Source organism: Martes martes (assembly GCF_963455335.1).
Source record: "Martes martes genome assembly, chromosome: 10".
In the NCBI taxonomy this organism is placed as follows: domain Eukaryota; kingdom Metazoa; phylum Chordata; class Mammalia; order Carnivora; family Mustelidae; genus Martes; species Martes martes.
In genome coordinates this window covers 246,028-273,978 of record NC_137898.1, presented here as the reverse complement: position 1 = coordinate 273,978, position 27,951 = coordinate 246,028, and the positions used below count along the sequence as shown (strand labels likewise).

The following is a 27,951-nucleotide window of genomic DNA, read 5'->3' as shown; positions in this document are numbered from 1 at the left end:
AGCTTCCGTCACCCGAGCCTTCGTGTGTGCTAGGTCTGGGGACACAGTCCCCTCAGATGGGACGCCACCTCTGCACCCCGCCCATCTCCCCACACCGCAGGGCACAGCCTCTGCCCCCTCCTCCTCCTGTCACACACACTCAGCCTTTTCTCTAGAGCCGGGCAGGCAACTCCCGCACCAAGGCTCCTGGATCTTCTCCAGCCGGGCTCGCTCATGGGCCGCTAGGACCTCTCTGCACACCCAGCAAGGGCTCGGGGTCCACTCCAGGTAAAGGAAGGCCGCCCACCGGCCGTGGGAGGCGCTCCCGGGCGGCGGAGAGCAGAGCGCCCGGGCCGGGCCAGAACCGCAGCTGCCGCCCGCAGCACCAACCGGAGCCCAGCAAGGGCCCGAGTCCCCGCACACCTCGGGCTCCAAGACCTGCGCCAAGGAAACGGCAGGCCTACGGCCAGGAGCCCCCGTGCCCTAGAGAGCACACACCCAAGAGCACAGCAGAACCTCTGAGCCGCCCCGCGCGTGGCCCTGCCCAGCGCCGTCGGCCGTGTGGGTGCTCCCGCATCGGCCGCGGCGCAAGAGGAGACAAGCGGGGAGGCAGAGAGAAGGCAGGCGGGAGTGGGGAGGAGACGTCTGAGAAACTGCCACCGTCTGCGCCACCCAGAACCAGCGCCAAGGCAGCATCTCCACCCACCGGCGTTGCCCCTACAGGCTGCAGAGGGCCCGCGTGGCTGAAAAGTGCTGAAAAGCACTTGGCCAACACGGACGCCGTTCAGGCAAACCAACGGGCCCTGCAAGCACGTTCTCCCCTCAGACGGGGACCGACGTAACGGCACGGGGTGGAGGCTCGGCCGCTGCACCTCCGCTTACCTTCTTCAGGATTTTACCACCAAACCGGGCTCGAATACAAATACACTTAAACACAGTTCGATCGACTGGACAGGAATTGGCATTCTGTAAGAGATAAAAATTGTGTCAGGATCCCGCAGGATCATTTTCTCCATTCAAGTCAAAAACTCTTTATAACCTGATCATCCAACCTTCACTTAACACCCAGCCCGAGAGGTGCAGGGGCTCCCGTCCTGCCCCGTCTTCGGCCTGACCCTCGGGCAACTGTGGCGGGTCTCGTGGTGGAACCTCGCTCCCAGCTGGCCTCGTTTAAGTCCTCCCGGCGGCCTGGCGAGGGGCTAGGAGCCCTTCCCTGTCCTGACAGGTGCTTCCGATCTTGAATCCAGGGGATGCTGTGTGCGCGCTGCAAGCCGGGCCCTCTTTCCTTCCATCTCACACACGTGTACCGAGCCCCTCTCTCCCTTGTGCAAGATGCTGCCCGCTGCCCACCATGTGTGGCTGCCCTTCAGGTCCCCACCACGCTCCCGGGGCCTGGTCTCCATTCCCGGAGCAAGTCCGGTGTAGTCACTAGAGTTTCATAAATCTTAACATCCAGGAGACCTTCTCCCTTTCTTGAAAGACAATTCTTGGGATTTTCCGTCCCTCCTCTCCACACTTCACGATGCCTTGAGGGCCCAGGATGCCCCGGGGTTGCCACGGCCATCTCTTGGAGCTGGGACTTCCCCTCCAGAAAGTGCTTTCTTCATTCAGACTCAACGGTTTTAGAAAAGGTCTTCACAGGGGCGCCTGGGTGGCTCAGTGTAGTTAAGCCACTGCCTTTGGCTCAGGTCATGATCTCAGGGTCCTGGGATCGAGCCCCGCATCGGGCTCTCTGCTCAGCAGGGAGTCTGCTTCCCTTCCTCTCTCTGCCTACTTGTGATCTCTCTCTCTCTCTCTGTCAAATAAATAAATAAATAATTTTTAAAAAAAGAAAGAAAGAAAAGGTCTTCACGGCTCTCACATGTCTTCTTATGACTCGCTTCTGAGTATGACCTTTCGTCTGTTTATCTCGTGTTCAGCGCTATCGCTGCGCTTCCCATTCTGACATTCTTCTGGAAAACACCTATGCTGACAAACTTACTTGTGATGAGTACCTTTTCCTATGCGACACTTCTGCTTGTATTCTCGCCTTCTGCTAATTCAGTATGATACCAACTAGAAAACCAGCACCTTGTCAGGCTCCTCAATTTATAAGGCTTTGGTTGCGAAAAAATCTAACCCTTAATCTAACTGTGCCAACGGGTCCAGCCCCACAGGACAGGTGCGAGGAGCGTCGGGGGCAGGGAAGCCCTGAACGACACCCGTGAGGCAGCAGACAGGTAGCCTCGAGGGCAGCACAAACATGGCCGAGGTCCAGACTCTTGAGCTGTCTGGGAACACGGGGAGCAGGACTGGGGCTGCGGGGTTACTGTTAACCTCGCGAGGGGAGGTGGTGGCGTGGAGGTCCACTACATCCACACAGCATCCATGTGGGTCAAGTTCCAGGCTGCACAGAGGAGGCAGACGGCTCCTAAACGCGGGGACGGGCAGGGGGTGGGGGGCGCACATCACTCCTCCCGCCCTCTTCTTCGTCTTCAGAATTTTTCACAGTAAGAAGTTTAAAAAGTCGGAAGAGGGTTACTGCTTCTCAAGTTCACCATCGGGGGGGCGCACCTGGGGGGCTCAGTCAGCGACACGTCTGCCTTCGGCTCAGGTCACGATCTCAGGGTCCTGGGATTGAGCCCCACATCGGGCTCCCTGCTCAGCAGGGGGCCTGCTTGTCCCTCTCCTCCCCACCTGTGCTCTCTCTCACTATCTCTTTTCTCAAATAAACTCTTCTAAAAATTAAAGTTCATCATGAAATATACTGTTTCTGATACATTCCCTTTATCTGTCTTCCGATGGGCTCCCTGTCCCGCTGGTCGTCATGACTCGGCGCTGAGCTCCACCCCACGCCCTGTCTGTGGGGTCATGGCATACCGGGCTGCCTCTGCCAGCCACAGACTGCCCTGAGTCGTCCGGGATTCCCGCACACAGGTCCCCACGGGGCACTGACCCAGAAATAATGTTTCTCTCTCCCGCCTCCTCATCCCATGCTCCACGGGCACATCACCCCACACTGAGCTTTCCTGGAGACCCCAAGAGCCAGGAGCACACCAAACGTGAAGACCACACAAGGAGCCAATGCTATGGCCTCAATTTCTTCTGCGGAACAAAGAGCACCACCGGCAAGAGGCTGGCGACTGAAGGGTCACTCGTAAATGGAGAGAGGTCATCCTGAAGGAAGGAAGGACCCCAGAGAAGCTGCCTACTCACCTTGGACCATTCGATGATACAATCCAGGCAGAAATAATGGGCACAGCTCTCCGGGGTCCCCACAGCCTGGTCCCTGAAAGTATTGAGACAAATTGGGCAGCTCTCGGAATCATCATCAGAACTGAACGTGCCACTGGCTTCCAACTTCCCCTGAGCGTCCACCACAGCCACTAAGGCCTCTGTGCCCTCTCCTCCTCCTCCTCCTTCTTCTTCAGAGTCTTCGGAACCTTGAAAAAGGAGAAACGTGACTTTGTGAGCTGGAGCCCTGGAAGCAAACAGGCCACAGCTGCATGCAGGAAGGCACGTTTCTAAACCCCACACTCAGGGGACAGACACCTTGCTGATGCCCTGCCCGACAGGCCCACCCCTGGGCACCTCACTGAAGTGGCTTCTGAGCTAAGAGGATGGGACGTGGCCTGAGTGGCCGTCCCAGCTCCACAAGCCCCTCCCTTGCTGCGGAAGCCGAATGCTCCCCATCAGGGCAGCAGCCAGGGGCCCGCCCCGGTCGGACAACTGCCCCCGCGGAGCACAGCAGCCTCCAGACAGAGCCACACACCCCCAAAACCCTCCCCCAAACACAGTCTTAACAAACCATCTGCCTCCACACGAGACCTTCCTTACAGGTCTATTGCTTTTTTGGGGGGACACAGGGACCATGGGTTCCCAACTGGGCAATTTGGCTGTAACAGTTCTGATCAATTTCTGAGAGGTTCTGGGGCTGGATCCAGACCAGCAAAAAAAGAGACCCTTTCAGTTCAACACAGCAGTCAACGTATGCAAACTCCACGAGAGGTTCAAGTTCACTCTCACAGGGCCCCAGGACACGCCATATCCAATCCCTTCCAGAGCGGAGAGAACCCGTGTCTCCCCTAGAGGCCTGCTGCCGCATGGCCGAGGGAAGTACTCCTTGCCCAAGCAGGTGCACCCTTTAAAAACCATTTTACCCAGCTGGTTGCAGAGAAAGAAGTCAGAGCAATATGCGCCCGCAGGTGTGGAAGCAAGCAAGCAGCTATGTGACCTGCCGGTCAAGGAAGTGGCCTCCAGGAGCGGAGGACAGTCCCCCGCCGACAGCCAGCCAGAGCTCACGACTTCAGCCCTACCCCCTCAAGGCTCCGAATTCTGCCAACAAGCAGTGCCCTTGGAGGAGGACCCTGAGCCTCAGGTGGGCCCCGTAGCCCCGTGACCCCCGATGTCGGCGAGTGAGACCTGGGCAAAGGACCAGCAACGCACACCTGGACTGCTGACCCTGGAAACACTGAGGTTACGAGCACACTGTTCTGAGCTGCTGGTTACACAGGAAGAAAAAAATACCTAATGAAACCGGTATGCAAAAATTTTGGAAAAGGGCACGGGGGAAGCTGCCCGAGAATGGGCTTCTCTCAGCTTTCCTGCTTTGCTAAGGGCCGAGCGAGCAGAAGGGGGTTGCGTCCAGGCGGTCAGATTCTCCCTACGGAATTCCGAAGGGCAAAAGAGTTGGCCATCTCAGGGCCACGAGACCCTGTGTAGCACCCGGGACTGTCCTACAGCAATGAGGGATGGTGACCAGCAACGACGGGGGTGGTAAAGACCCACGCAGGCGCGCGGGGCCCGGAGCCGTCGACCTCTGTTCACCCCTCCTCAGGGGCTGCTGCTGACGGTCCTGCCTCAACAGGGGATCAGTGAGGATGGTGCGGATGAATGCACGGTCCCCAAGAAGGGCACGGTCCGTGCTGGAGCCAGAGATGGGGGCTCCCAGGGGCTGTGTGACTCACGGTCCCTCGTCCCATCACAGCTCCCTGTGGAGCAGTGCGCGCTCGGCCTGGAGGCTGGGGTGAGGCCACAGATCAGAGCCCAACATTCTCAGTTTTTGTCGTAAGACTTTACTAATACGTTTTTTAAAAAACATATATATATTTTTAAAGATTTTTTTTAAATTTATTTGACAGACAGAGATCACAAGTAGGCAGAGAGGCAGGTGGAGAGAGAGGAGGAGGAGGCAGGCTCCCTGCCGAGCAGAGAGCCCGATGCGGGGCTCGATCCCAGGACCCCGGGATCACGACCTGAGCGAAGGCAGTGGCTTAACCCACTGAGCCACCCAGGCGCCCTAAAGATATATTTTTAAAAAGACTTTATTTACTTGTCAGAAAGAGAGAGAATACAAGCAGGGGAACAGCCAACAGAGGGAGAAGCAGACTCGCCACTGAGCAAGGAGCCCGACGTGGGGCTCCATTCGAGGACCCTCAGATCATGACTGGAGCCAAAGGCAGAGGCTTAACCGACTGAGCCCCCCAGCCATCCCAATAATATATATTTTTAAAGATTTATTTACTCCAGAGAAAGAGAGAATCCGCATGCAGGTGTGTGCAAGCAGGAGGAGGAGAGGGAGAGGGAAGGGGGGGAGAGAAAGAGAGAAAGAGAGAGAGAGAGAGAGAGAGAGAGAGAATCTCAAGCAGACTCCCCACTAAGCGTGGAGCCTGGCGTGGGGCTCGATCTCAGGACCCCAAGATCATGACCTAAGCCAAAATCAAGACTCCGACACTCAACTGACTGAGCCACCCGGATGGCTCTTTCAAGTATGTAATACTTGAAGTTGGAAAGTCAGCAGCCCGCAATCAAGCCAGCCGTTTACAAGACGAACGCTATGGCAAGAAAAGCAACAAGCAGAAAGAGCTGCTCTGGGAAGGGCCAGGCCCGCAGGGATATAGGAAATGCCCCTTCAGGAGACTCCCCTTCTCAAGGTCTGACTACACTTCCCACCTGCTAAGGATAGGCCGCCACCTGTTCATAAGGCTGGTGCCGAAGGAACAAAGGGCACTCACGTAAGCAGACAGGCCTCCGAGCCACGACCAGGGCCTCAGTGCCCTCCGTCCCTGTGGCGCCTCCCCACCTGCAGGCCCGGCACCTGCATCTCCCTCCCTCCTGGGCACTCAGCTCTGGGCCACCTGTCCGTCTACAGCAGCACTCGGTCCGCTACCGACCGGCCCTGCCTCCTGTCCTTCACAGCTTAGATGGGCCTCTCTGGAAGCTTCTCCTCAGCACTCTAGGCCCACAGAACCCCTCTTCCGGCGATGCCCCTACATACCCACTCTTGCCATGGACTGCCCTCGTCATAACCGCTTCTTTACGCCACTGTCTTGGCTGCTAAGTGCTGAGCTCAGGAACGGCAGGTCAGCGGGCTTCCGCACTCCCTCCGGGCCCCATCCAGATTCTCTGGCGTCCAGCAGGCCCTCAAACCTTTGCTGGAGGGACAAACCTCCTGCCTTCAGCCCTGCCAATGCCAAGTGTCTGTGCCTGAGACCTACTGCAGGTCAGCCCAACGCCACACGCCAGTCGTAGGGGACAATCAGAAGAACTCTACCCGTGACCTGCAAACTCAGGACATACTTTCAGGTCCCCGTGTACAGCATCCAAAATCCAACCGTGGAGGAGTAAGTCACCGACACACACAAAGTTGCAAACCCACATCCGCTCATGCTACTGCAATCCTGTTCCTTCAGGAGCCCGTTACCTTTCTGTAACATTCTAACACTGCCAACCACAAGGGCCTGAGAGACAGTGACACGCAGATGGTACTTGCTTTAGGACCATGCCTCTCTCCCGACTTGGTGACTACTTCCAAAGCCCAGCGCCCTATCAGCAGTTAGGGCCAAGTGCACCCTCCCTCTCTGGAAGGTGAGCACAGCTGGCCTCAGACAGGGTGGCCCGGGCTGGGGGCCTTGGGAAGCCATGCGGCAGCCAGGGCAGCTAGAGGGACAGGGAAGGAGGTGCTGTGAGCCCAACCAGAGTCCCTTATGGCAACATTCCCTATGCAGAAGTTCAAGGGCACAGAAGTCAACTGGCACGAAGGTGCTAGGAATTCCTTAATAAAATCACTTCCTGCACTTGTCAGCTCTCGGGGGCTCTGGTCAGAAGAATGAGAGGCAGCCACGAATGGCTCCACTGAGCTGGCCTGTTGAGAGTCCTGGCCAGGTGGCCCTGGGCCACAGCAAGCCTCTGCTCACTGTGCCGGCAAATCCATTCCGTTGGGCTCACCCCAGAAAGACCCCAGTTCGTGCTGCTCCACATTCTTAAACATTTTAATCTTTAACGAAGTTGCGCTGTCAAAATGAACTCTGAAACAAAGGATTACAACGAAAATGAGCCACTGCCCTGGCGGAAGGTGAGGCCCACTGGCATGGGAGCCTCTCCCCAGTTCCTTGCAGCCCTCCGCTGGCCAGTGTGGGCAAGCCATCAACTCCAGCACCGTTTCATAAACGGCGGTCCCTGTCACGGTGAGGGAAAACAGGAGGTCGCGTGAACGGCGGCACTCTCACCGGACTGGTCCTCCAGGCCCCCGTCCTCGTCCTCTCCGTCGGTGCTGCAGCTGCGCTCGCTGCCCGTGTCATCCTCAGAGCCCCCGCCGGTGCCGTCACTGCTTTCTTCTACAGCAAAAGAGGTGGAGACAGGGGCCCCGAGAAAGTGTCACAACCAAGGCAGCGAAGAGGGACGCTGCCTCCCGGAGGCACGGAGGTGCCAGACGCGCCCACCGAAGGGACTATGAGCAGCTGCCCACATGGGTGGGGACAGAAGTAGGAAAAGCACATCCTCTCGCTCTATTTACATCTGTACGACTCAGCTGAACAGTAAGATAAACGTATGTACCCCTCATGCAATCAAAAACAAAGAATAACTTAGAAAAAGGAGTAAAAGTTGAAAACCGACCCACACAGATAACTCTCAAAAGGGACTCCACACATGAGGCGGCCCCACTGCTTCTGAGAGGTACGAGCCGCAGACACCTGCTCCCCGCCCAGGGTTGGGGAGAAGGGGTGGGAGACGGGCTCACCAGCATTGCTGGCCAGGGTGGCGGGGCTGAGTCGCGGGTGTCCATCTGGCCCTGGGCTTTGGTCCACAAGCTCGTCCAGGCTGTCGTCATCCATCACTGGACATTGGCGTTCGGCTCTGAAATAAACCGGAGTCAGAAAGTTCCCAACTGTCCCAGGATGCAACGCTCCCCTCCTGAAAGCCCGACAGTCACTCGGCACACAGCATGACCCGGTGACATGTTCATCCGGAGGACAGGGAGGCCGAGCTGTGAGAGAAAGCAACTTGAACTGCAAAGCTGTGCACAGGTAGGAGAGAAGACACTGATTCTCATCTACAGAGCAACGAAGTCAAATCTCAACTTACGACGAGCTAATTAAGCTTCAGTCTGGCGCCTACAACACCTCACCAGTCCCAAGGAATCCTGACGCCAGGCACGAACGCGATGGCTTATCATAACTGAGGCAGAGCAGGGATCTCAACCTAGTGGGGCAGGTGTCAGAAGGATGTAGAGGGCTAACAGGACCCCTCCCCCTGCACTCTCCTGCCCTGTCACTCTTGGCCAACGTTGGTCAGCCTGACCTCCACGCACCAGATCACCAGCAGGGGCTGCATGTCAGCTGAGCTGCTCTGACCGCACCCCCCTACGGGACACAGAGGTCAGGCTCACCTCTCAGACACCATGGCCACTTTGCTCTTGGGCTTCTGATGTCCAAGGCGGGGGGACACCTGTCCTGCCTCCTCTGTCCTGTCACTGCAAGGACAACACAGAAGACCGAGACAGATGACCTCACAAATGTAGCCAAACACATCTACCTCCATTACCAGACCTCCAACTTTTGACCCCAAATAAGGGCTCCTTTCTCAACAATGCTACTCACTTCATTTCCCAGGTGACTCTCAGAGGAAACACTTCCCACAAGGAGTCCCTCAGTAACTTACAAAGCCAGGACGAAGAAAACCCTCCCTGGGGTATGGTGTGCTTCAGGCCAAGTCCACTCTCCATGGTCAGAGGAAAGGGGTCACACAAAAGACCAGAAGGCAGAGGGGCAAAGCAAGAACTGGGGAAGGAGGGTCCGACCAGGTAAGGCTCTCTTCGTGGATCCCACACGCAGGCTTCTTCCCCCATGGGCCACGTGCCATCGCCAAGAGCTTCATGTGGCAACCAGAGAAGGGCTTATCACCACCACCTCTGGACAGATGCTCCCGGAGAATAATCCCCTGGTGGGGCTAAGGCCAGATTCAGACTCTGGAGAGCCTAACTTCCCTTACAAAGCCGCCAATTCTGAACTAGTGAGGGCATGTTAATTTGATGAAACTATCAACTGCCTTATGCTGTTCCTATCTGGAAACAGTACACTCACAGGTGGTTCTATAGAATTATTCACTCCCTAAAGCCACCACCTTTCCTCTACTTAGCATTCTAAGGTTGAGAACGTGAGCCATGGCCCCACTCAACGGAGGGTCTGCACCCTTACTGCTTGGTGACTCAGCAACACAGCAGGGACCCAGCCGTCCTGCAACTCCTGGCCATGACTCCTGCTGGAGGCATACAGACCTCAGGACATGACAGGGCCACAGCCCTTCTAGGAGGATGACACCTCTCCTGTGGGGCCAGGGAAGAGGGCCTAGAACACTCTGGCCTGTGTCATCACCATTCCCACAACTGGACTCCACAAGGTCATCCCGGGACACCTACTCCAATGCCTAACCTGCCCCTAAAGTGTGCAGTAAACTTCCTGCCCTGCAGGGAGGGAAACACCTTTTTGCAAGTTGGCCCCCAAAAAACATGGGCTTGAACTGCACAGGTCCATTTGCACGTGCAAAGTTTTTGGGTAAATACAGTACCATGAACACGCTTTCCTTCCTCACGATTTTCTTGGTAGCATTTCTCCCTTCAGCTCGCTTTAATAAAAGAAATGCGCGTCCATCAGCTGCTTGTGTCATCGGTAAGGCTTCCGTCCAACAGGACGCTGTCAGCAACGGTCTTCAGAGGGAGTCAAAAGTTACGTGTGGATTATCCACTGCACTGGGACTGGCGCCCCTAACCCCTGTGCTGTTCAAGTGTTCGCTGTACCAACACACATAACCCTACCAGGGAACGCTTCACATACCAGAAAACGTAACCCCTGAGGCCACCTAAGAGACGACAGAGCACAGCCGAGGGCAGGTTCTGGGGTGCAAATTCATGATGTGTTACATAAGCACAAGGTCAAAGTCTGAACAAACAGCCCCTGGCTTCTCCCCTGGTGCACCAAGACCCAGGTCCACCGGTAATGGGCAGTGGCAGGGCCTGCCTCAGAGGGCTGTTGGAAGAGGTCAACAAGGCCACGACTGGGTTTGGGACACAGGGGCTTGCCAGAAATACCCGCCCAGGAATGAGGCTGAACTCCACCAGTCCCTGCACCTGCGGGGTTAAGTCCCGTGGGTCCTGTGCTCCTCCACCACAGCTGTGAGGGCAGCAGGAGAGTGTCAGCTACGAGGCTGAACATCGCCTGTCCTACAATCATCACGTGACAGTTAACTGCTGGCAAAAAAACCCAGGCAGCCTCTGAAAGTACTTCCTAGAGTAAGCACCTGTGCAAATACCGAGGAGGAGGCCACTAGAGACCCTAGCAGCCCTCTCCCTGTCGGGAACACAGTGGTCAGAGCTCTGTGTTCATGGGAGCCCCACCAGCAGCCCCGGCTCAGACGCGCCTGTCCACGCTCACCATCCCTACCCCAGCTGGCATGCTCCAGGCCACAGGCAATGCTGGCGGTACTCTGGGGCTCTCCTCTCTGCTCTAGCTTTAGAGAGCTGAGAGGAAATAATTTTTCTCTTTTCAAATGCAAGGACCCGAAGCACCTACGATTCCGACCGTTATGAAGGAACCCAAAGAACTTCTGGTGGTAACCGGCCCCTGTGCCAGGCCCTGAGCAAGTATGGCAGGCCCAACATCTCACACCTGGCCAGGCCGGTCGTTCTTGACTCCACGTCTGCCCTGAAGGGCAGGAGACCTGAAAACTGAAACTGCAATGGAAGTGAAAAAGTAGGGCCAACGAGGTGTGTGCAGGGCTGACGTGGACACCAAGCGTCCAATCTGGGGGGCTGCAGAGAAGCCCGAAGCTGAGCTTGGCCCTCGGAGCCCTGCACTGGCCTGGTGCAGAGACTGCACCGGAAGGGACCAGCCACTGTTACTGACTCAACACTCTCCCGTGAACAAACCGTCCGGAGGTCCTGGGAGGCCTCGCCTGAGCCTCAGGGTCCAGCCACACGAGCCCTGTCTAGAAGGAGGCTCCCAGGCCGACCACCACTTGCTCCGAGAAACGACGAGAGCACGTAATCTCCGCGACTGACAAGGCATAACCGGGCGCTGCTAAAAACAGCGCGGAGCAGCGGCCGGAGGCTGTGCGCTCGGCAGCTGCGCGCCCGGGGCAAGTCGCGCACCCTCAGGAAGGACAATACCTCCTCCGGCGGCCCGCGGGGAGGACGACGCGCGCTAACGGGAAACCATCCCGCGGGCCGCTCGGGCTGCCCAGGCGCAGACGAAGCCGCCGGCTGCAGGGGCCGCCAGGAGCTGGAAACGAGTCGGCACAGGGTCACGCCTCGCTCACACCCGGCACGGCCGGGGGGGTTCCCACCGGACGAGGCGGGTGCGCCCCCCGCGACTGTGGACAGGCGGCGGCGACCCCAGAAACGCGCCTGCGGGCCGAAGGGGCTCCCGGCCTGAGCGCCGGCCCTCCCCGCCCTCCCTCCCTCCCGGGGCCAGCGCGGCGCAGGCCTCGCCCTGCGGGGCAGGCCGCAGACAAAGCGCGCGGCGCTCGGGGACGGCCCTCGCGCCCGGGCGCGGCCGGGACCCCCAGGCCGCCGCGGGCCCCGCACGTACCCGAGACCCTCGCGTCCCTCCCGCCGCTCCCGGGCGCTCGCCGCGCCGCCCGAGCGCCGGCCTCGACTAGGCCGCCGCCACCGCCGCCGCAGCCGCCGCCGTCGTCGCCGCGCGCTCCCCGACCCGGAAGTGCACGGGGCCGGCTTCCGGGCCTCCCGCCTCGCCCCGCCCGTTGGCGGGGACCACTGGGACCAGGGCGGGGAAGAAGAGGCTGGAGGGGCGGAAGCCGCCGCTCGCCGCGGCCGAGGGCCTCGAGACTTCGCAGACACTGCTTAATGCTGGCTCACCGCCCAGGAAGACCAGTGTCTGGACGAACTTGTAGGGTCCAGGCCCCCGCCGGTGGGCTGTTCCGTGCCAGCCCTCCCCCGCCGGGACTTGGTACAGTCCGAGCCCCCGCCCTCCGCCCAGGGCGAATGGCAGCGGCCGTCCGGCACATCTGAGACCCCGCCCCCAGGTCTGGCCCCGCCCCACGCCCGTGAACACGCCCCCACCCTGCTGCCCCGCCCCCACGCGGCGGCCCGGCCCTCCCGGCGTTGGTCACGCCCCCAGCCCGCGGCGCTCTGGCCGCCGCTCCCCGCGGCGCTCCGGCGAAGAGCGGCTTCGCGCCCTGCAGTCGCTCCCGGAGCCAACACTGACGGAGTCCTGTGTGGGCGGGCTCCTCCGGGTGCTGGGCCCAGCGGGAGGAGACCCCAGCCCCGCGCCCCGTCTGCTTCAGACGCCGGACACCTCCAGCGCTGTCGGTCCGCACACCGCGTGGTGTGTGGCAAGCCGACCCGTGCTGGGATGAAAGATAAAGCAGGGTAGGGTCCGGGGCTCAGGAGCCTGGGAGGACTGGCCGGTGTTAGGCGGTGAGGAGGGGTCTGGCAGTGACGGGGGTGGGGAGAGCCCCGAGAAGCCGCAGCCGGACGCCGGGAAGGAGGCCAAGCCGGGGTGGCCGGGCCCAGTGCGGGAAGTGGCCAGAGGCGCTAGGGGCTCCGGTGGATCTGGAGCTGGATGACACGTGCTGGCTTGCCGGCTCCGCGGGGCGAGGCAGCAAGGTGGGGGAGAGACTAGAGCAGTGAGGGCAGACACAGGGGGACCCCGGATCCGGAACCACCATGGCCTGGGCTGGGCTGGGCGCAAGAAACTCCTGGTAGATTCTGAAGGAAGGGGATTTGCTGAGAGATGTGCGAAGTAAACAGGAGGGCAACTTGGAAGTCAGGCGAGGAAGGGCATGTGGACACCTTCTGTATATACCCACTGTCTATACTGTCACCTCCAGGCCACACTGACTAGCCACCCACCTGCCACCTCTCACATGCTAGTTCCAAGCAAGGACACAACATGTGTACCCTGCCCCATGCCCCTCATAGACCTGCACTCGGTATTCCCTGCTGGGTTTGGGGTGGTGCTTAGTGCACCCCGTTCTGCCGCCCACCCCAGCACAGGCAGGAACATACACGAGATGTGCACTGCTCTCCTGTATAGGAGGGTGCAGCAGGACTGGGAGCTACCTTGGTTCTATCCAGCCCCCACCAGCTCTTTCCCCTGCCATCAGGCCTGCACACAAACAGGGCCAGAGTGGGGGGAGCCAGGCACGGCTGTGTTCCCTGACTTGGGAAGGCGGGCTTGTAAGCGTCCCGGGCCTGCCTTAACCAGTGACCACAGACGGAGTAGCTTAAACAACAGACGATTTTCTCACAGCCCCAGAAGTTACAGATCTGAAATCCAAGGGAGCCCTGCTCCGGGGGAATCTGTAGGAAATCCTTTCCTGCCTCTCCCAGTTTGTGGTGCTCCAGGCTTCCTTGGCTTGTGGCCACATCACCCCAGAGTTTGCCTCTGTCTTTACATGGCCCTCCTCTCATCTGTCTCTTATAAGTACACTTGTCGTTGGACTTAGTGCGCACCCAGGGAAACCAAAATGATTTTATCTCAAGACCCTTAATTATGGCTGCAGAGACCCTTTTCCCAAGTAACCTAACGTTCCCAGGGTCTAGACATTTGGATATAGACATCTTTTTGAGGGGACACTATTCAACCCACTACAGAGGGTGGTAAGGGGTGCATTTGGAACCTGCAGGACTGGGGGACACAGCTGGAGGTCATACCAGTAACACTAAGACAGGAACTCAGAGTCACCCTGACTTCTGGCTTCTCTCTGTCCCCCAACTCCAGACTTCTTTCCTCCAAACCTCTACCCTGTCCTGAAGGTGTGGGCCCCCTCAGGGGTCCTGCAGATTCTTTGTGTTCCTTCCAGACCACGGTATCTGGGCTTTGCCGACCCCCTCCCCTGATGAGCACCAGTAGAACTGGGCCAGCTCCTTGCTCCTCGGTGCTCTTTCCCCACCCATAGGCAGCCGCACCCACAACATCCCCGCTTCGGATTTCTATCCCCAAGCTTCAGGCTCCTGCTGTCCCAGAGCCTCTGCACTTAGCCATTCAGGCGATGGTTTTGAAGGAAGAAATAAACTGAGTGTGGCGATGGGAAGGGTGCAGCAGGGCCTGTGCTGGGGCTGCGGCACCTGGGGGGGCTCCAGGCCCCACACAGGTAGGATGCAGGGAGGTCACTGGAGGAAGGGAGAACCAGGAACAGGTGGTGTAGAGGCTAGGATGGCTACAGGTGAACCACCAGGGACAGGGGTGGCTGAGGCTGAGCCCCTGGGCAGTGAAGAGCCAAGGGCTCCTTTGAGGCTGCCTGGAGCCAGGTGAGTGGGGTCCTCTAGGGAGGGCCAGGGTTGAGGCAGATGCGGAAGACTTGAGTGGGTGAGGTGAGGGAAAGTGGGGAGCTCTGGCTCACTTTGGAAGGGCGCAGAGGGCTTGTGAGGACTCCTGTGTCAGGAACAAAAGGAGAGCAAGGGTCTCTACCCCATTGGGGGTCCGCATGACCCCTGGTTCTGCCTCAGGGGTCCCCTTGGCCGTGGAGGCGGGGAGGAGAATGTGAGGGGAAGGGGGTCAGGGCCAAATCTCCCTTGGCTGCCACCTTAGGGCATCACCAAGGAGTCAATAACTCCAGGTCTGAAACAGTCTGTTCTCACGCTTTATACTTTTTCAAAGCCCAGACAGGACGGGGCAAAAGCACCAATGGCCCTGCGCCCCGCGCCGTGTCCCCTCCGCACTCGGATTCCGAGCCTTCCAAGGTGACGGATTCCACCGGGGTACCGCGGAGCACCGGCCCGCCAGCCACAGCGCTCCGCGGGGTCCGCGGGCAGCGCGGGCCCCATGTGCGTCCGGAGGGCGCGGCCGGGCTACGTGCACCCCAGCCCCGCGCGTTCCCGGGAGCTGCGGGCCCACCGCGCGGGCGGGGGAAGCGCCTCGGGCGGTACCACCCGCCGGGCCGGCGGGGGAGCCGCCCCGCACGGCAGCAGCGCGGCGCCCGCAGGCCCCGCCCGGCAGGTGGCGGCCCCGCCCCGAGGTCGACGTGCGGAAAGGAACGCGCCGGCCGCGCCCGCGAGGGGCCGCGCGGCGGTGGGCGTGGCGGCCCGCCCCCACCTCGCGCCCACTGGCTGGGACGCAGCAGGGCGGGCCCGGCCCGGCTGGCCATTGGCCGCGAGACTCGCGTATTTGCATACGGGCCGGGGGCGGGGCGCGAGCCAGGCTCCGGGTGCGGGCGGTCGGGGGGCGGTCGGGGGCCGGTCGGGGGCGGCGGGGTCCCGTGGTCGCCGCCGAATTTGGGCTGAGAGCCGGCGACGGCCCCGCGCGGCGGTTGCAGGTGACGCGCGAGGGGTCCCAGACCGGCGGGCGGGGGCTCGGGCAGGGCTGGTGCGGTGGGGCTCGGACGCACAAGTTGGAGGGGAAGGAGGGGTCGGGGGTGGGACGGCCCTTCTGTGCACCCGGTGGTCCCTCCAGGCGCAGGGCAGCCACTGCCCACCGCACACTGCGCTGCTCCGGACCCACTGTGCGTGTGACAGCGGCTGATCTGTCCCTGGGCAGCGCGACCGCCCCGGCCCTTCTGTGACCCTGATGTGTCGGGCAGGGGACGGCCAGACCAGGTGGGAGGACAAACACCAAGACGGGGAGAGGGCGCCCCTTTGTCGGCGCTCACTAGCGGGGTGGGGAGGAAGGGGAAACACCGTGGGGCTTCACAGCCCTCCACACGAGGGGGCTCAGATTGGGCCAGATGCGCCCTTGGAGGGAACTTTCCTTGTGTGTCTCAGGTGCCAGGAGCTGCAGAGTTGCTGGATGGTCTTCTGAATGTCGCCAAGCTGAAACAGGTGTTCTGGTCAGACCCTTGGCCCTCGGGGCCGGACCCCCTACTACCTGCCTCTTGAGGGCCACCACTGGGAACTCAAGGAAGATGGTGACAGATTTGGGTTTTCTGCATATTTCTGCCACTCAGCAAGAATGCCAAGGACCCACTTGTGCCCAGCGGTGTGCCCTCCTGGAGGCGGGGCACCCGGTGGAGCCCCCAGCCTGTCTGCCGCCGGGCCTGCTTTCTCTGCTGGGGTTCTTTTTTTTTTTTTTTAATATTTTATTTATTTATTTAACAGAGATCACACGTTGGCAGAGAGGCAGGCAGAGAGAGAGAGGGAAGCAGGCTCCCTGCTGAGCAGAGAGCCCGCGGGACTCGATCCCAGGACCCTGAGACCATGACCTGAGCCGAAGGCAGAGGCTTAACCCACCGAGCCACGCAGGCGCCCCTCTGCTGGGGTTCTCAGCCTGCTGTGAGGATCTGCTGGTCGGAGAGCATGTCCTGAGCCGCCTCCAGGCATGCAGGGGCCAGGATGCCCGCTGCAGGCCCTGCCTCCTCCCCAGATGGTGGGCATTGATGGCTGGCACTGGGTCTGCCGTTGTCAGAGCAGCGTGAGGGACAGGCAGCCTGAGTTGAGACCTTGCATGGACTTGGACTCACCTTTGGAGGGACACTGTGGTAAAGGTCACTGTGGTGCCCTGAGGGTCACACCCAGCAGGCTTGGCAGGACAGGTTCTGCAGGCGACAGAGAGGTTGTGGGTGGCCCTTGGGGTTGAGAACCAGTGGAGCCAGTTGCCTGCCACAAGGCAGTGACTTGCTGTGGGAGACCCCCAGGGAGCCCCCGTGTTCCCAGCCAGCCCACAAGAGTACTTTTGTACTGGGGGTGAGCAGGGGCTCCAGTGCCATCCCCCAGCACAGTCAGGCCCTACAGAGACATTGGTGATGACTGGGTCCTGTCTCACCTTGGCCAGGGAACTGGGCTGACCTGGCTTGGTCCTGCCCTGCCATGGCCTGGATGTGTGTGTCTGGTGGGGGTGGGGAGCTGGGTCTCCTTGGCTCAGCATAGCTCACATCGTTGTTTTCAAAGTGCAGCTTAAAGCTCCAAAGTAAACTTCTCAACAGCCCCAGTGTTTGCTTACTTTTTTGAAGCACTTCTGGCCACTTTTGGGGGATACGGGATTTTGTCCACCTGGAGCAGCCACAGAGGTGGAAGGTTCTGCCCCCTTCCCCACCCGAGCATGCTGGCTACCTGAGGACCCTTCCCAGGTGAAGAGGGCTCATCAGCTTCTCAGCCAGTAGCAAACCGGGGACAGGTCCCTGGCAATGTCTTCAGAAGGAACAGGTGTTCCTTGGAATCAGACACAGGAGACCAGGGGTGTGCGAGCTCTGCCAGTACCAGAACTGCTTCCCTTTGGGGTGTGGGAGAGCACATGACACCAGGAGAGAGTGGACTCATTCCCAGCCAGCACCTGGCTTTGCCCTGTGCTGGTCAGTGTGCTCAGCTTGGGAGAGGACCCTGTGCTGCTGCTCAGAGGAACATCCAACCCTCCCGAGTACAGGTGAGGGCTGTGGGTGGGGAGAGCAGGCCTCATTTGACCTGGTGGTGACTGCCCGCTGCCCACAGCTCCAGCCCTCCCACCCAGGACACAACATGATCGGCATTTGCATTCCAGGCTATACCCGTGTGACTGTGCACTCAGCCCTGTCTCCAGTGGGTGGCCGTGCGGTAGACCGTGGGCTCAGGTGGGAGTGTAGGTAGGAGCTATGTAGGACTGGGGGCTTTGGAGTGAGGAGCCTGGGCCAGAAGTCCCGTGCTGCTGCTGTCCAGTTGTCACTCCCTGTCCTGTTCCACCTTGGGCAGGAAGTATCCAGTCCTCATTAATCCCCTCCCCCACAAGCTGCTCTTGGTGACTTCCTCGCTCCTGTACTCAGGACTTCTTGTCCCCTATGGTCAGCCCCAGAAGAAGAGGAGAACACCAGGCTGAGCTTGGGGGCCACTCCAGAAGGCTGAGTCCATCCAAAAGTTGCTGACCCCCAGCCTCAACACAGAGACTCCCATCATCAAAGGTGCCTCTATCTCCCGTTCCCCAGTGTGTGTGGCTGCACCGAGCCCCTGTGTTCTGACCATCACGGAGGGCTCCAGTGCCAGCCACGGTGCTCACAGGTGGGGCCTGCAGCCCATCCCAGGCCCAGGACTGTGATCACTGCCCTAATTTTGAGCCTGCACATTGACCTGGGAAGCAGAGGGGGCCTGGTGGAAGGCTGGGCAGCCACACCCTCACGGGGCCAACAGAGCTCCTCTGGGCAGAGCTCCTGGGTTCTGGGCAGGAGTCTGGGGACGTGCCCCCACAGGCTCTCCATAAACCTCAGCAAACCTGATAGGCAGGTCTGGCACGTCCTTGAGTCCTCTTGTCCAGGGACCCGTCTCCATGCGGTGGCAGCTCCGGCTACTGGTGAGGAGTAGGCCGCAGGAGGGGAGCCAGTCAGGAGAGGGCCCACACAGACACCCGACCAGGCCTGAGGCTGCTCTGAGGCCCCATAATATGCAACTCTCAATCCAGGCTTGGGCTGCCAAGGAGAGCCCCTGGGTGGGGATGGGCACAGCAGCTGGAAATGTGAGGCCCTACAAGCCCCAATTCGGGGCCCAACTGACCACTGGTCCCTGGGAGACCCCTTTCTCAAGAGCCCTGGTCGTGGCCAGCCCCAGGTAGATTGAGGGACTCCCCAGTGACCCTGGCTGGTCTCAAGTTTTAGGGCCCACAGACCCTGTCTGGTGCAGCTTCAGGACACACTGAAGCCATTCTGGGCAGTTTATTGAGGTTTTAGGGTTGGGGTAGGGGAGGCGGCATGCCCGTGTGTGTATGCAGGCTCGAGGAAGGCTACCTCCCACACACAAGCACACACCCACAGCTGAGCAGTGTCCACACATCTCCCATCCCCCACAAGGAGCCGTGACCTTTGGGGTGTAGCACGTTCTGAGCTGGTCATGCCTCCTGCCTATCCAGGGGGGTCGGCAGACTCCCTCCACCCCCACACGGTGGAAAGCCCGGGGCCCCGAGGTGCTCTGTCTCAGGCCCAGGGCACCAGGGCTTCCCACGTCATGGGGGAACGACTCCTCCGCGACTACCAGCTCTCCTGTCATCCAGGTCAGGCTGGCCTTGGCTGCCCTTGCTCGTCGTGTCACGGGAGCCCTGGGCCGGGCTGGCAGTGGACGTCCACTTTGGGGCCAAAGCTGCTACCTCCAGGAGTTCTGCCTCATTGGGGCAACTGTGGGGAGGGCACAGGCTGAGGGCACTGAGGAGGACAGGAAGGCCCTGTCCCACCCGAAGTGGGGGAGACAGACGTACTCTCTGGGCTCAGGCTGGACGCTAGAGCAGGACTCCGAGGGGTTCTCGTGAGGGACTCTTCTCTGGCCGGAGGCAGAAGGTCCTGTGGGGAGAGGAGGTCAGCTTGGAGGTGGGCCAGGCCCCCCACGCCCCTGGGCTCCCTCCGGAAGCACTCTGACCTGTGTGCTGAGGGGGCCCCTGTCCGGCCGCGGGGCCGGCGGCAGTGCAGCCCCCGTCTGCTGGATGAACGCCTGCAGGTTGCACTGACGCAGCTCCCGGTTCAGCTCCTCAAGTTCCTGGGCTTGGGCCTGGGGCACATGGGGCCCTCAGGGGACGCAGCCACGGGGCTCCATGGCCTCGCGCTCTCCTTGGCCTGACCCAGAGGCCAGCCCCCAAATCCGCTCGCACTGGGGCCACTGGCAGGGGCTCGGGGGCCTGCGGGCTCACCTGTAGGGCGTGCTCGGCCGCCTGCAGGGCCCTGCTCACCAGGGCCAGGCTGCCCTGCACTTCTGCGCTTTGCCGCTCCTGGGCAGCCAGGTCCTGGCGCAGGCGTTCCGCTGCAGACGCGGTGGGCGAGGGGGGCCCGGGGGCCTCTGAGGCCAGATGGAGCTCCGCCTCCAGGGCACGGGCCTGGGCATCCAGGGCCTGTAGCCGGGCAGCGTGCTCCGCGGTGGCTGCGCTCAGGGCCTGCAGGCGCGCCTGCCCCTCCCGCTCCCGAGCCTGCTCCCGCCGCAGCTCCTGCTCCCAGAAGGCTTCCTGACCCAGCTCCGCCGCGTTCCTCCGCACCCTGCGCTCCAGGCCCTGCAGGTCTGCACTGGAGCCTGGGACTGGTGCTTCGGGGGCCACGGGGTCAGGTGGTGCAGGGCCGGGGGCCAGTCCGGGGCACCCCAGGCTGAAGGTCCACGCTTTGCGCTGCTCGTGGCCCAGGGCTGGCCGTGGCTTCGGGGGGAGGCTGGCACGGATCGGGCAGCGCTCAGGAGGTGGGCAGCTGTCTGAGGAGGGCCTCCCAGCAAGGCTGGGCCCTGTCCGCCTCAGCACAAACTGGACATCACTGGCAAACTGTCCACAGGTGGCCTGGGCACCCACTGGACACTCTTGGGGCAGCAGCTGCCGTTCCTTTTCCCTGAGACGCTGCACGAGCACAAAGCGGCCCGTCTGGCCTGGGGTAGGAGGAGACAGGTCAGCGGATGCGCCCCCCGCCGACCCTCCATCCACCTGGCTTGAGAAAGTAGGGGAGGGCAAGAGGGATCAGCAGCCAGCCCCAGCCTTGATGGGGGAAGGGGACGAGGACCCGGCCCCACCTCAGGTGCACCTGTTGGGCTATCTGTGCCCGAAAGGACTCACCTATGGCTTGGGCTAGTGCGAAGACTACTTCCTGACAGGTGGTTTGCTCTGAGACCCCACAGACCACGCGCTGTATGCCATCCACCCACACCTTCAGCTCCATCGCTGCCAGCCCAGACAGCATCCCTGTCCTGCAGGGAGGACAAAGGCCAGAGGGTCAGGCCCTGCCTGGCCCCACCACCGCCTGGCCTCTCCTCACCCCCAGAGGCGGTTCAGGGCTACTGTGCGCCCCCCACCTCATGTCAGTCCTGCTCTCCTATAGCCTAGCCCCACACGCAGGTCATACACTGGGGGGGTGGAGGCACGACCAGCCCCCCCAAGGGCTAACCAGTGTGCCCTCCAGGAGCTCTCCGAAGCTCCCGCACGGCCCAGCCTCCTCTGGCCCCGCCCCACTCCCCCGGAACCAGGCGAATCATTAACCAGATCCAGCACTCCCTGCCTCCCCAGGCGCCGGGCTCGAAGGGCACTGCCCCTCCCACGGGACGCCGAGCTCGGGCACCCAAGGGCGCCCTCACGAAAACACGGCTTCCCGCTGCCATGGGAACGCCCCCTCCCCGCCACTCCGACCTCGGCCCTCCGGAGCCACGGAACCGCGCCGGGGCGGCCCTCGCCGGGGCGGGCAGCGCCCTGGCCGCTCCCTCCAGCCGCTGCGCTCGCCGCCCCGCCCCAGGCCGCCGTCGCCGCCGCGGGGCCGCTGCAGGTGCGGCGCGGCCCCCACGGCGGCCCAGCCCGCGTCCCTCCGTCGGAGTTGCCGCCCGAGGCCGCGCCCCGCACGCGGGAGGACCCGGGCCCCGCGCGGCTCACCTGGGCGCTCGCCGGCCTCCGGGACCCAGACTCGAACTGGCTGCTTCCCGGAGCCCGGCGCCGCCGCAACCTGCCGCCTCCAGCGCCGCGGGCGAGCCCCGGCTCGCCACTCCATTGGCCCGCAGCCCCAGGGCCCCGCCCCTCGCCCTCCTATTGGCTCCCAGGGTCGCACCGCCCGCCCTGCGCCAAAGCCCATTGGCCACCCCGCCTGCGCCCCGCCCCTCCCATTGGCTCCCCGCCCGCCCCGCCCCCGGCGGCGCCCAGGTGTGGGCGGAGCTCGGCGGCGCGGAGGGGCGGCCGGGCCTCGTCCACGCACGCCCGAAGACCGCGAGCGACGCGGAAGCGCTCTGAGCGGCTGGCGGCACGCGGCACAGGTGTCTGGCTCCGCTTCCGGGCCCGCTTCCTCGGAAGCCTCCCAGTCCAGTCCCGTGCGTCTCCTGCCGAGGGAGGGGGCACCGGCCTGGGACCCCGCGGTCTCTGCACGCAGGGGGCGGGCGCGGCCCGCAAGGCCAGGGCCCGCCCCGCCACCCCCCACCCCGACCCGGCTCCGTCGGGAGGGCGGGGGCCCTCTCTGGCTGCCGCCAGCCCGGCGGGCCCGATGGGGGAGAAGGCTGCTCTGAAGCTGCTGGGGACAAAGCAAGACAAAGACCCTGGGCTCTTTGCCCGCACCCCTCCCTGCCCCCAGTGGGGCCCGGCGCCCCCTCGACTTGTTGGTGCACGTGGGCACCCTGAGCCTGAGAACCCAGCCAGCCCGGCAGCCAGGGCCCCTCACAGCCTCCGTGCTGTCTGTGGACCGGGCGTTGGGAGCCTGCTCTGCCTCCTCACAGTGGGCCATGGGGGGGGGCTCCTCCCCAGCTCAGGAAGTCCCGGGGGAAAGCAGAGTTGAGGATCTTAAGGAATGATCGGAAGTGGGGAGGGGGGAGGTGAAGGCTGGAGGACATTGGCCTGTGTGTCGGATCTGGTGCCTCACTTTTGTTCGGGGGCAGAGGGAACTGTTGTCAAAGTTATGAGGCTGTCCCCAGGGCCCCCCAAGGTGGGAGATGGACTGGAGAAGGACAGGCTTCTGACTTGGGGTTTAGGAAGGTGGGCATCAGCCTCTGAGTGGGAAGATGCTGTGGGAAGCACTCGGGGGGCTCATTGACGGATAGAGGCCGGTAAGCCCCCATACACCGGGCAGCCGTGCCCCCAGGACCTGCCTGCTGCCACAGTGAGGGTGGGGAGGGACTGTGGGAGCCTCCCCAAGGTTGGCTGCGGTGGCAGACTGAGTGTGTGACCATGGCAGGGCCTGCTCGTTGCTCCACGGTCCCCTGAGCCTGCGAAGGCCACCTGGGCAACAACCCAGCCTCAGTTTCTCCTTCCGGCTGGGTCGGGAGGTGGGCCCAAGGCTCACAAAGGGCCCTGGCCTGGGGTTTCCCTGGAAGCTCCTGGTAACAAACAGCCCCTCCCCTTCTGGGTGCTGGTATCCATGGCAACACTCTAGAGCCTTTCTTTCCCTAGGCCCGCTTGGATCTCAGGCCTCAGGTGAGTGTTTGGGGTAAGGCCCTGGGCCTGGGGGCATCACAGGCAAAGGACCAGTCCCTCTGGGGACTCTTGCTCTAGGTTGAGGGACAGGACCTCAGGTCCTAGAAGGCAGGGGTGATGGGGGATGACAACAGGAAATGTGCACTCAGGTGACATGTTGCCTGGGGGTGACCTGCTGTCTTGTCCTGTTCAGAAACATACAGACGTGGGCACACGTGTGACCAGCAGTCTAGTGTCCTGTGGGGTACGTGCACACACGCGTGCACACACAGACCTCTTTGGAGTGGTGCTGTCTAGGGCTGTCAGACGTACGCACACACTCATGGCCTTGTAAGGAGAGCCCCGCAGGGGTAGCCACGCATAGGACACAAGGATGACAGCCATCCCATCCCTCGCAGCTCCCCCAGGAACACCGAGAATGGCGCCTGAGTCTTGCCAAGAGGATGAAGAAGCTGAGAAAAAGGCTCCCTTTTTCTCAAGGGAGGACCAAGAGCCAGTCAGTGCCCACCTGGAGCCTCCCGCCGGCACACCCCAAGAGCCGGGGGGTCCCACATGCGCACAGGACGCCAAGCCCAACTCTACACAGGTGGTCTTCTCCGTCAACCTACAGTAAGGAAGGGAGAGATGGGTGGCCAGCCACTTGGGCCTGGCCAGCTAGGGGGCAGGGCCTGATCACTGCATTGCAGGTTGGCCCCTGAGTCTCTGGACACTCGAACCTTGCGGCTGCTGTGGGGCCAACGGGAGCTGGAGATCCAGGCTCTGCGGTGGGCCGTCCAGAACCGCCAGGATGCCCGGCGCTGCCACGTCCTGCGTGAGGTGGCTGGGCTTCCACCTGAGAGGTGACCAGCAAAGTGCTAGTCCCCCAGCCCAACCCAGCCTCTGTCCTGGCTCGAACTGGTTTTTGTCCGACCCCCATCCCCAACCACCAGTCCTGACTGACGCTGCAACTTCTTACTCTGGCCCTAAGCCTCACTTGAAGCCTGACCTTCTACCCTAACTCCGAACACACTGAGAGTCGCTGCACCTAGACCCCCCCTACAGCCCAGGCCTCTCAGAGCCAGACTTGGCCTGGCTCACTGGAACCCGATGCCCTTGGGCCCCCAGTGTCAAGGAAGAGGGGCCCCTCCTCCCTTCCTTGGCTGCTGACCTCGAGGCGGGGGCTGCTACGATTGCCCCTTTCCCCAGGAGTGGACGTAATCAGGAAAAGTTCCTGCAAAATCAGGTCCAAAAGCTGACTCTGGACTTGAAAAAGCAGAAGGAACAGGCCCAGCTGGTGAGGGGCAGGTGGGACCAGGGAGTCGGGGAGGGGACCCAAGCTGGGGTGAGGAGCAGGGCCCAGGTAGGGGTTGGCCTTGGGGGATCAGCAGCTGGAGAAGACCCTGCCCCACCTATGCGCCCTCCGGGAGCAGGAGAAGTCCCAGCTGGAGGAGCGTCTGCTGCGGACCACGACCACCGTGCAGCAGCTGGAGGCTGAGCTGCAGGCCTTCCAGAAGTCCTGCCTCCTGCAGCTGGCCCGCTCCTCCTGGGTGGGGCGCATACTACGCTCCTCCACCGGCAGTGTGGAGGTGAGCCCCGCTCGGCCCACCCACTTGCCTCCTGTGTTCCCCTCCCCAACCCTCCTTGGACGTCCCCTGAGTAGCCATCGTCTCTCCTCCAGGTCCTTTGGTGGGGCTGGCCTGCCCGGGAAGCCTGTCCCCCCTCGGGACCACGGGACAGGGAGAAACCCCCTGGTTCCACCCACCTGACCCACTGTGAACCTGTGCCTAGTGAGGTCGAAGGAGAGCGCTCTCTCCCCCAGCCCCACCCACTGGTCTCCGCTCCCCGTGTGCAGGTGGTCACTGCAGAAACCCTGATGGACTTCAGCGACGTCTCTGAGAGTGAGCAGGGCCCCTCCACCGGGGAGGTGAGAGAGGTGAGCAGGGTCCCCCACGTGCTCTCATAGCCGGCAGCCCTGTGGGAGGGGAGGGTCACGGGCCTGCTGTTTCCTGACCAGGGTTTCCGGCTGGAGGACGTGGACTGGAACAGCATTGCCCAGCGGTATCCCAACCTCTTCAGCAACATGGAGTCCAGCTCAGACCCGAAGTAACTGTGCTCCTTGTGCACTCCTCCTGGGGTGCGGGGTGGGGGGCGGGGAGTGCCTTGGCGTATGTGGACCAGAGTCCAAGTTCTACCCTTAGTGTCCGTGGACAAGTCACTTATACCTTCCAAGGTCAGTTCTCCCATCTGTAGGACGGGGTTCACCGTGAGGGGAAAGGGCTCCTGAGCCCTCACGGTCCTTCCAGGAGCCCTTTCCCCTCTCCCCACCCCTGGGTACCAGGGTGCCCCACCCCCTTGGGGGGGCTAGATGGGCGCGGGGCTGGAGTCTAGAAGTCAAAGGCAGCCGCAGCAAGCAGATCAGCAGACTGTGGCCCGCAGGCACCCACGGCCCCTGCCACCCCCAGAGGCCCCACCGTCGAGCGAGTGGGCCTCGTCGCTGCGCAGACCGGGGATAGAGCAGCGCCTCAAGAGTGTCGAGTGGAGTTCCCTGCCCTTCATGGGCACGAGCAGCTCCGGGGGCGCGGACTCTGACTCCAGCAGTGGCCAGCTGGCTGAGCATTATTGTGTGCAGAAGGTGACAGGACACCCCCCGTGCACGCCAAGCCGCGTGGAGCTAACGGAGGCCAGCTCCAGGAGCCTCAGCAGGGAAATGCAGACACGGTCTGGAGGTGGGGCATAGCAGCTCTCCCCACTTACTGCCTCCCTGCAAGGCTGTGATCTCTGCCCAAAGCCCTAATAGCGCGTCCCCCAACACCTTGGTCTTCATGACTGCCCGGAACAAGGTCGCTGAGGCCTCTCCAGTCTCATCCCTGGGGGTTAGGGTGGTCTTGGAGGTACCTGCTGCTGCCTGTGCACGCTGGCTATCCACCCTGCCCCCCGTACTTGGGAGTTATCCCTCTGCTTCCCTCAGCCTCCCGGGTCCAGCCTTCCCGCTCTGGATCTGAGCCCCAGAGCTGTGCCTCTCCCAAGTGCACCTGTGGGGTGCTGCGCGTCAGTCTGGCCTCACGGGAGATGTCCACAGTGCGCGCTCTGTACGGGGTGCCCCTTCCGACAGGTCTTTCCCTGGATCTCAGGACGGCCCCGCGGGACCAGCCAGGCAGGACAGTCCCGACCCTGACCGGGGAGCCCTGTGCAGCTCCTGAGCACCCGCATTCGGGGTGCCCCTGGAGGTGAGGGGGTGGCCCGGTGGGGTCCTGGCAGGAGGGGGGTCTCCAACCAGGACGCACTGGAGGGGTGGCCAAGCCTCTCTGCGTAGTGCACCTACCCTCCCCACACCTCACCCAGCCCAGGGTGTTCCTGCCTGAAGATTGTGGCAGTCAGTGCCCGGGAGAGGTTTGTGCGTGTCCTCAACCAGTCGCTGGAGGAGACCGTGGACCTGGGTGGCCTCACGCTGCAGCAGCTGGAGCGCGGCTTTCCTGTGCGCGTGTACCGCTTCCCGCCCCGCACGCTGCTGCCTCCGAGCCACCACGTCACGGTGTGTCCCCGCCCCCTGCCCCCCAGCCCTGCGGTGGCCTCGGCTCAGGCTCCCACCGCTGTTCACCCACCCCCTGGCCATGTCCACCAGGTTTGGGGCGAGGGGCCCCGCAGCACCAAGAAGCACCTGCCCTCGTCCTTGGGCCAGGAGCCCGTGCACTTCCACTCTAGCTGGGGCTGTGTGACTCTCCTCCTGAACCCCAAGGGCGAGGTCAGTGTGCATCCCAGCTGGAGGTGGGGTGGGGGTGAGCCCCGGTGGACGGGGTGACCCCCGTGCCTCTCCCGGCCCGCCCGCAGGTCCTGAGCGAGCATCAGGCCGCCCACTGCGTGTCCCCTGCCTCGAGGATCTTCGCTGACAACACCGATTTGTCCGTAGACCGCTTCCCGCTCTCCGAGGCCGGGCTGGTGGCTGACGCCTGCACACAGAGGCCGGGTCCTCGGCAGCTGCGGGCACACAGGGTGCAGGAGGCCCGGGCCAGACTGCGGAGGCCCAGGTGGGCTCCGCGGGTCCCTTGGTCTCCACTTCCTCCCAGGCCCCACCCTTGTAACACCCTAGACTCCCTGCTAAGGGCCGTACCCCACCTCAGGTCCAATCCCCTCTGGGGGCCGCTCCACAGGCTGGTTCCTGGTCAGGACACCACCTGCCTCCCCAGGTCCCGGCCTCTCCAGAGGCTCCGCACCCCCCACCCCCGCCCCTTCCCGCTGGCGGGCTTCGGATCTCACGAGCCCCTCGCCCCACCAGGATCCCCCGGCTGAGCGCCAGCAAGACCTTCCGCCCGCGGGCGGTGCCAGCGCCGTCTGAGGCCGCCGAGACGCTGGCGCCGGAGCTCCTGCCCGCCATCCCCGGTGAGCGCGCGGTGCGCGGCGGGCGGCCCGGCGGGGAGGGGGAGGCCGGCCGGACCCCACGCGGTCATTGTTCCCCGCAGAGGCCGGGCTGCGCCTCGAGGACTGCCAGGCTAGGAAGGAGCCCAGGGTGCGGGTGAGTGCGTGCGCGCGCCCCGGCCCGCGCCCCTTGGCCCCCTCCCGTTCCCGGCCGTGCCCCGTCCTCCGCGCAGGCCCCCGCCCTGGCCCCGCGCGCCTCTGAGGCTCCCGCCCCCAGGTGTGCTGCAAGGGCGTGGACCGGGGCTGCCCGATGGTGGCGTTGTCGGTGCAGAGCGCGGCTGAGAGCAGATACGGCTTCCGCTTCCTCCCCTGCCCGCCGGTCACCGCCGCCCGGAGAGCGCGGCTGTAGGCGGGCTGCGTGGGGCGGGCGCCGGGGCCGAGGGGCGGCGCTGGGAGAGAGGCGGGGGAGGCGGGCCGTGCCGGGGGCAGCGTTTATTGAACCAACGTCGCCTACGAAGTAAAGCGGATTCATGTACACCTGAGAGTCGAGAAGGGTTTGCTTGGTTTGGGGGTACCCTGTCCCAAGGGAAGGGAGCTGGCTGCCCCATCCCTGGGTGGGCGAGGAACCGCGCAA

General features: G+C 62.6%; 3 protein-coding genes across 7 annotated transcripts in view; 1 reads left to right on the top strand and 2 right to left on the bottom strand.

Moving 5' to 3' along the window:
• PHRF1 (PHD and ring finger domains 1) overlaps nt 1-11,941 on the bottom strand; it is a 28,670-nt gene extending 16,729 nt beyond the window's left edge. For all 3 annotated transcript variants that reach the window (XR_013967511.1, XM_080815359.1, XM_080815360.1), the window contains exons 1-5: nt 11,823-11,941; nt 7,979-8,094; nt 7,467-7,574; nt 3,175-3,401; nt 862-945 (exon numbers count right to left, since the gene is read on the bottom strand). Coding sequence is in view for 2 of the 3 variants with exons in the window: in XM_080815359.1 (XP_080671485.1) it covers nt 862-945; nt 3,175-3,401; nt 7,467-7,574; nt 7,979-8,072 (513 nt within the window). In the remaining variant the exon portion in view is untranslated. The remainder of the gene's footprint in view (nt 1-861; nt 946-3,174; nt 3,402-7,466; nt 7,575-7,978; nt 8,095-11,822) is intronic.
• Nucleotides 11,942-18,760: 6,819 nt separating this feature from the next.
• Nucleotides 18,761-24,070, bottom strand: RASSF7 (Ras association domain family member 7). Of its 3 annotated transcripts, XM_080816714.1 has the most exons (7): nt 23,702-24,070; nt 23,494-23,589; nt 20,661-20,791; nt 19,764-20,476; nt 19,496-19,624; nt 19,338-19,419; nt 18,761-19,257 (listed from the first exon to the last, which is right to left on the bottom strand). In XM_080816714.1, the coding sequence occupies exons 1-7, from the start codon at nt 23,899-23,901 to the stop codon at nt 19,226-19,228; spliced, it is 1,383 nt and encodes a 460-aa protein (XP_080672840.1). In that variant the 5' UTR covers nt 23,902-24,070; the 3' UTR covers nt 18,761-19,225. The 3 variants fall into 3 exon arrangements, with proteins under 3 accessions (XP_080672840.1, XP_080672842.1, XP_080672841.1); XM_080816716.1 differs by lacking the exons at nt 23,494-23,589; nt 23,702-24,070 and adding an exon at nt 21,465-21,563; XM_080816715.1 differs by lacking the exons at nt 23,494-23,589; nt 23,702-24,070 and adding an exon at nt 20,897-21,452.
• Nucleotides 23,998-27,852, top strand: LMNTD2 (lamin tail domain containing 2; the record flags this gene model as incomplete). The annotated part of the gene is made up of 12 exons (XM_080816717.1): nt 23,998-24,258; nt 24,395-24,550; nt 24,817-24,897; nt 24,979-25,067; nt 25,401-25,690; nt 26,077-26,191; nt 26,307-26,496; nt 26,587-26,706; nt 26,793-26,989; nt 27,238-27,341; nt 27,422-27,474; nt 27,595-27,852. Coding segments are annotated over 12 exons (1,788 nt in total), but the record flags the coding sequence as incomplete, so codon positions are not given.
• Between the last annotated feature and the right edge of the window lie 99 nt (nt 27,853-27,951).

What these genes read in the sequence shown, in the direction of transcription:
- RASSF7 (XM_080816714.1), bottom strand. Translation starts at nt 23,901, where the DNA reads ATGGGGGTCGGACAAAAACCAGTTCGAGCCAGGACAGAGGCTGGGTTG. An exon ending in GTGCCGGCGGGAGGCTCCAG is followed by an intron (nt 20,792 to 23,493) that starts GTGGGCACTGAC and finishes TCCTCCCTGCAG; the next exon opens with GACAGGGATGCTGTCTGGGC. An exon ending in CGCACTAGCCCAAGCCATAG is followed by an intron (nt 20,477 to 20,660) that starts GTGAGTCCTTTC and finishes CTCCTACCCCAG; the next exon opens with GCCAGACGGGCCGCTTTGTG.